Source organism: Seriola dumerili, unplaced genomic scaffold, assembly GCF_002260705.1.
Source record: "Seriola dumerili isolate Sdu_G_001 unplaced genomic scaffold, Sdu_1.0 BDQW01000449.1, whole genome shotgun sequence".
Classification (NCBI taxonomy): Eukaryota; Metazoa; Chordata; class Actinopteri; order Carangiformes; family Carangidae; genus Seriola; species Seriola dumerili.
Genome location: NW_019174704.1, coordinates 882286 through 889548, shown reverse-complemented (window position 1 = coordinate 889548; position 7263 = coordinate 882286). Strand labels below are relative to the sequence as shown.

The 7263-nt window shown below is 37.0% G+C and overlaps 1 protein-coding gene across 2 annotated transcripts in view; it reads right to left on the bottom strand.

The window, feature by feature from the left end:
• Positions 1-2901: 2901 nt before the first annotated feature.
• LOC111234376 (gamma-aminobutyric acid receptor subunit beta-2) overlaps positions 2902-7263 on the bottom strand; it is a 71953-nt gene continuing 67591 nt past the window's right edge. Inside the window, exons 7-10 of one of the 2 annotated variants that reach the window (XM_022762437.1) lie at positions 6988-7140; positions 4684-4928; positions 3721-3861; positions 2902-3249 (exon numbers count right to left, since the gene is read on the bottom strand). In XM_022762437.1, the coding sequence (XP_022618158.1) occupies positions 2902-3249; positions 3721-3861; positions 4684-4928; positions 6988-7140 (887 nt within the window). The remainder of the gene's footprint in view (positions 3250-3720; positions 3862-4683; positions 4929-6987; positions 7141-7263) is intronic. The other variant, XM_022762438.1, reaches the window with a different exon arrangement.

Below are 7263 nucleotides of genomic sequence, written 5' to 3'. Positions count from 1 at the left end.
GCTTATAGGAATTTATTTACAAGAATAATATGCTCCAATTGATGATTAATAATATACTATCTGATATATACATACTTTTATTTAAATATGTTTTTTATTTTGGGATATGATCCAAAATTCAACTTATCCTCATCTATAGAAAAAATTACAACACCGATTATTAGTTTTTTGATAGAGTTACTGAATTCTGAATTCTGAATCGTTGCACATGTTTTGTAATTTTTAGTTACCAAATTAACGAAGTGGTTTGAGAGAAAAATATATTAAAGAATTTTGTTGACATAATCACCAGAACTATCAAAAAACCCAACACAAAACAAAACAATGTACATACTTTTCAATACCTAGCTCAACACAGAGTGAAAATGACTCATTTTGATGAGTGACATGTAAACACCAGTGAGGTGAAAGCCCAAGGTTCAACCTGAACTGGACTCTGTTGTTAAGTTAGACCTGTGCGCATTGTTTAAAGTTTACATGTCAGTTGCTGGGCAGTGCTTGTGAAAATGAATCGTGTGTCATTTTTAAAATAGTCATAACTGTTACATAAATGCTTTTTATAAAAAAAGGTAAATCTTTTTAATATCATCAATATTTGCAATACCAATAAAATATACTTTTTTTAATACTGTAATTACATATGCATGTATGCTTAGTTGAGGTGAATTAAACACAAAAGCACAAATGAAACGAAACAGCTCAGTGAGAAAGGAGAAAGGATGTAAAAAAGAATATCAAGGAGTTACTACTGTACAGAGCATGCAGTGAGACATAACTGGAGGTGGCTACATTTTAAGTAAAGAATTAGAACATTAATGTTTAAGTGTTCACTCACGCCTCCGCAATCAAAACGAATGGAGTGCCAGGAGAAATGAGCCCTTTGTCTTGGATCTTTTATCAAAGGAGACAAAGGCTCCGGTTACTAGTTCTCATTTCTGTGTGATATTTGGAGTTACCCCTTCTTCCATTCTACGTCTTTACTAATGTTCGTGTTGGCACAATTTCATATATGAGCCTCTGTCACTCACTTGCACGAACCAACTTCTTTTTTTTTTTGTCGCCTCATCCAACCTGAATTCCGAGCGATACTTTACATTTAACTCTTTGATGAATGATTTAGTACTAATACAGAAAAGAGACTTTGAACACCACAGTTCATTCATACAGACAGTGTGGCAGATCTGTGGGGAGAAGGATATGACACTCTTGTGTATTGCAGCCCTAGTTGTATTTTTACATTTTAACCTTGTTGTAACTGAGACATAAAGTGTAATCATAGTCATATCAATAAAGTTCCTCTTAAGACAGCCCCCATAAGCACCAGGTATTAGAAGAACTACGGTACAGCCTCTATGGCTTTTAAGAACTTGTGTGCAAAATCTTTTATAAAATCTACCTTGTGTACATACAGTCAAAAGCACGGCATCATTAGTAAATAATCTGCAATTATAATCTGTAAATTTGTTTTGTCTTTACGGCTATATCCTTTATGATCATCAACCCATTGATTAATCTGGAAACAATAAGTGACTAAGCGGTTTTAAACCTATAATAATAAATATAATAATCTGTCTTGGGAGGCAGATATAGTATATAACCATTAGAAACAAAAAGAAAAATTATCTGCATTAAAAAAATTGTATTAAAATTACGGTGTCGACACCTGATACTTGATGATTTTTGTGCTTTTTATGCATTCTCGCCCTCCTGCAGACCAGTCGAGTCATTTTAGCTTCACCATCTGTGTTCTTCTTGAACCATGGAAGAATGATCATATCTGATAAAGTGCCTTTTCAGCAGTTGTGAACGATTTGTATCAGTGTAAATAATTATCCGAGAAAGTGAGATTAGAGCGCTGAAGAAGGAATTTTGTCGGTCATTTTCCCTATAATTGATCCTATACATGTGATATTTACATTAACAGTTACTTACAGACTAAACTACTTTCTTCAGATACAATCTTCCCCAAAGACATATATTGCATGAACATGTGCTTTGGGATAAAATCCAATATTGATAATTATAATAATATATAAGAAGCTAAAGCCAATTTGGTTAAAGACAAATATTTGATATCTTCTTTCCTACATATTTTTCTCACTCTTGTTTTGTCTTTACTTTCTTTCAACAGTTTGACACAGTACACAGAACACAATAATGACAATCCAGATTGGCTGTACTAGTTTCATACATTTTTGACTTTCAACAGGCTTCTTAAGTGCAATCTGAATTAAAACCTGGAAGTTCTGGAATGATCTTAGTTGATAGTATGTAATGCCACCTTATTAAGATGGTTTAGGAACTGAAAAGTATATTAAAGTACAAAAAGGTTGATCATAAATGTCTTTTACATTACATGATATTGTAAATTGTAAAATTCAGGCCCTTATAATATTGGTATCAAATTAATTCTAGTAACAATAGTTAATATTTCTTTGACATAATTAATCTTAGTAAACCATGTTGACTTCAGCACTTATAAGCAGTGTCAGTGAAAGTAAACGGTCATTTAAAACTAATATGTCAACATGTTAATTTGTATCTAACTGATATGGTATTTTGGCAATGAATTATGTAAATTGTAAATCTAACATAATAAAAACATAAAAAATATGCAAACATTTTAAAAAATGGTAAGATACACAATTCACAAAATATGTAAAATTTTGAACAATTACTCAGGAACAGGCACCTTATATGTTTGTAATCTCTCTTCTATAAGGTTTTCACGTGTTAGCCAGCAAATGTGGTATTCCAAGATATGATGGATCCAGTCCTGAATATAGTAATTCAGTCCAGTGTTACAAGATCACATTAAAATGAAACAAACCAGATACAAACAAGAAATGAGCAACATATTTTGCTGTTTGTTCTTGCCCTCACTGATGTTCTTTTTTCTTTTTAATTGACATAGTAAAGCCAGTAAATGATGTTGAAGAAGGAAAAGACTGTTGGGAAGATCATCCTCGACCATTTGTCAATAGAGTTTACGTCAGTCAAGTCTGGGATGGTGATTTTAAGCTGTGAAGCGCGCCTCCGTAGTCGGCTCTTCTTTTGAGTCATGTGGCGCTCCAGCGCATTTCGCCCAAAGTTGTGCCTGGCCAGCCCTGCTTTGCGGTACTGTAAAGTTGAGCTGTCATATGTCAGCATGGTATTTCGTGGGTCATTGAGACCCAGAGCCAGCTCTGAAACGCCCATGTCATTCTTGATGTCCAAGGTGCCCAAAAGGATGTTTTCATGTGGGTCCATCTGTTCAAAAGTAAAATTAAGTTAAAAAAAAATCGGCATTTCAAAAAGGTGGAGGTCATAAGAATATATTCTTTAGAATATATTATTTAATTACATTTAACATTTCATTGCATGTAATGTCAAAAGGGTCACTCCTTATCATTATTTATGAAGCGTTTTAGTGTCTTTGAGCTCATTATTTTGATTTTTCCTGCCCATCACCAAACAGCAGACAGACAAAGTTAGCAACTAGCTGGTGAACATAGTGAAACAATCACAAGCTAAAGACCCAAAAGTTTTCCTCAGGTGCTAGTTGAGACTAAAACAGACCTAATAGGAGAGTGAATATTGGTCTCACATTCTCCATGTGGTCAAAAAACACAACTCCAAAGAAACTGCTATCACTTTAAAATAATAGTGTGGTAGTTTATGTTCTAAATTCATAGTAGTGGTTTAACCCAGTTTGACATTTTTGACAGGTTTTTGCTGTACCTTATTCTTTTGATCACCCAGTCCAATTGCTGCGTCATCCACAAAGATTGGCTCCCACATCGAGTCATGACCATCGAGATCTCTTTGTTTCATTCTTGCATACAGAGTATCATCTCTGCCAACCACATTCCCCACCAGCCACTGCAAGCAAAGAAGAATTGCCATGGTTACTTGAGCAACTGAAAAGTTGTGGATGGAGACTGCATTTGTGTAGGCGGCCATAAGTTGGACATAATGTACATTTTATGAAATCCCTGTGTTCACAAGTAACTACAAATACTTGTGTACATGAACTACACAGTTTTTAGTACTGCACTTGAATAAAGCATCCTCTCATCAGTGGATTCAAATATCTAGTTTTACTTTCCACCTTCACCTTCACTTGCCATTTCTCCATTTGTTTTTTCATCAGTTCTAGTCAGTGTTTTGTATTCAACTGATATCAGCACGTCCATGTGCAGCCACGTTATTGTGGCCATCTTGCATCTCTTCTCATAAGGGATTGGTTCGTGTCAGCTGGTAGCACAAAATGGGAAGGTGAATGCGACGCCTTCTACCAAGACAAAGAGCCAAGTGGCTCAGAGACCTTCTTTCCCTCTGTTTCAGCTGGCAACGTGTCACATTTGGATTTCAAACAGGGATAGTACAAGCTTATTAGGCTGGCTTTCCTTAGCACAGCGAAGGCAGGAAACATTAGGTCAGCCCTCTATTTGAAGTGGTGAAATTTCTTTTCTTTGTGAGTAATTATTCTGAGCTCCTTAGACAGCTTTATGAATAATTAAAGTAAAAAATTTCATGGCAAACTAAAGAAAATATGTGATTCGGTGAATCCAGAACAAAAAAAAAGAGCACATCGGAACTCAGCTAGAGTATGTGCTTGCCTCTTCATATGCAGATCCTGAAAAAAAAAAGAAAAAAGAAAAATTCAACATAAAAAAAACTACAGAGACAAGCTTTTCTTACCTTGTTTGGATCCATCCTCATCTTTTCATTGTTGGCTGTCATTGATTTCTCAGCTGCCTTTTTCTGACGCTGAGGGCCCCGTCCAAAGAAGATGTAGTTTACCAGTGCGTACTCCAGCAGAGCAAGGAAGACAAAGACGAAGCAGCCCATGAGGTACATGTCTATGGCCTTGACGTAGGGGATTTTGGGGAGGGTTTCTCTCAGATGGGTGTTAATGGTAGTCATGGTGAGCACCGTGGTAATACCTGATAGAGAAAGATCATGTCCATCACGTTGTATCAGAAATTTTAAGAATCAAGAATGTTAAAGGTAAAAAGAGTAATACAGTTTGTGCTAACCATAAATAAGTGGAGGGAGCACTCGGAAATTTTAATTAAATGAAATCAATAGAACCAATCACATGAAACCCTTCCTTACTGTACTATTCAGACTGAATGTGTGACCGTTTTAATCCTCCTGACTGCAAGACATCTTTGTGATCGACTTGATACCATGTCTTTGCTTAACTAAGCCTGTCAGGATCAATGAAACCAAGGGGGCTTACCCTTCATGCCTTCAAACCACGCACTGGTAGATAAGCTAAAAGACGGGCACCTGAAGCAGTGCGGCAATTTGAAATTCAAATATCAACCTTGGTCTTGTTCATTAGTGGAGAACTCCTACTGAGAAAAGTTGTAGACAGTTTCAAAAGCCTCACCCAGCAAGCTGCGGGGATAGTTACTGTCAGATTGACTTGGCATATCAATGTGTTGAGTTTGTGCTTATTATAAGTGACACGCCAACTCTCACTAGAAGTAATTTAATATCTTCTTTTTTTTTTTTTTTGCATGTGCTTACAAAAGTGTGTGTCTATGGTATTATCTATATGCAGGAATTATAACTGGCATGAGAAGCCTGATTCTGAAGCTTAAATGTGATTTTCTATACATGATTAAATAGTTGTTTTCTCAGCTCCTATAGCGCTCACGAATCCTCCCACATGCACCTGTGCGTTCGACTTTGAAAGCACACACAGTGAGATTATTTAAGGCAATTTCTATGGAGAGCCTTAGTAAACAATTACTAAATTATTATACAGCTGTCACATAGCTGTCAGGTGACCAACGCTCAAAATAGGATTCAGGCAATTCTCCCAAGCTGTTGCTGCAAGAGCTTAACAATAACAACAAAGGATTTCTGCAGCACAGTGGCCATGTGATGCAGCCATTACAGGTCCACTTTAATGCCTGAAACCAGGTCAGAGCAAAGTGGTTCCCGAATCTAGTGTAGATTGGGGGGTGATCGAATATTTCCCAACTCTGCTGACCTGCCTCCATTATGGAGCATTACCTTTTTTTTTTTTTTTCTTTCATTAAATCCCATGCATGCCTTCCCCCCTGGATCACTAAATGCAGCTCAGTCGTCAATCAGTGAAATTGCCTTGTCGACTAAAGCAAGGGATGGGTAGAAGGATGAATGAAGCTGGGTGGATGGAATTGGGTGAAAGGAAGACAGGGAGCTTCAGATAAACACGGAGTAAGTTAGCCGACTGCAAACCTCACAGGCTTCACAGGGTTTACATAATCAAGAACGACGGGGCCGAATTGTGACTTTCAGGAAAATGCAGAAAGGCTCTCAATTCAAAGTGGAAATAAATCAACCTTGTCATCCATCATCTTACGTTTCTGAGCTAAAGTAACTCTTCTTGTACTGGGATGGATATTTCACCCTGTTAAAACCAATGGTGATTGAAAAAGGAGTAAAACATAATGTAGTTGTGGATCAGCGCAGTGTTGTTCTGCTCTCTTTGAAGACTGAATAAAATTCATGTCTGGGATTGATGAAGATACAAAGCACAGTAATTAATGAATGAAATCATGAATGAATTAAATTAAATTAATATCATGGGCTTCACAGCGCTGAAAAGTGCAACTGTGGTGATGAATACTGTAGAAGAGGTTTCACCTATTCACCAGAAATTCTTGCAGCAAAGACTTTATTTGATATGGGATATTTATCCATGAGGTCTACCACAATATAAAGCTTTTCTGTCCTTGTCCGTATATTTAGTGTTTAGATCTGCAACTGATTTTCCTGTCTGATTTTATGTGACATATGTTGGTTTCCCCAAACATGTTTCTAATTACCCTTCAAATGACTGATGTGATGGTAATGAGGAGAAATTGGGGAAAAAAATCTATATATTGCTTTTACTTGGATTTCCTTGGTCAATGTGTTTCAGTGCAAGTCGAATCTTCTTCCGAGTGCCCACCCCTATTTTAATGCATCATGCCTATCTATTTAGATTTGTATTGCAGGCCTCACCTAGAGCCACTCTGGCAGCAGACGCATCATAGTTGATCCAGAAGGAAACCCAGGAGAGGATGGTGATGAGGATAGAAGGCATGTATGTCTGCAGGATGAAGTACCCAATGTTTCTCTTCAGCTTAAAACTCAGGGACAGACGAGGGTAAGCACCTGCACAGACGGGAAGGGGGAAGGAAAATAGAAAGCAGAGGCAGTGTTAGGTGACGTATGTCCACACTATTTGCCTCAGATACTAGGTCTCCAGGACTTTCTGTTTCTTCAATATGCTATTTT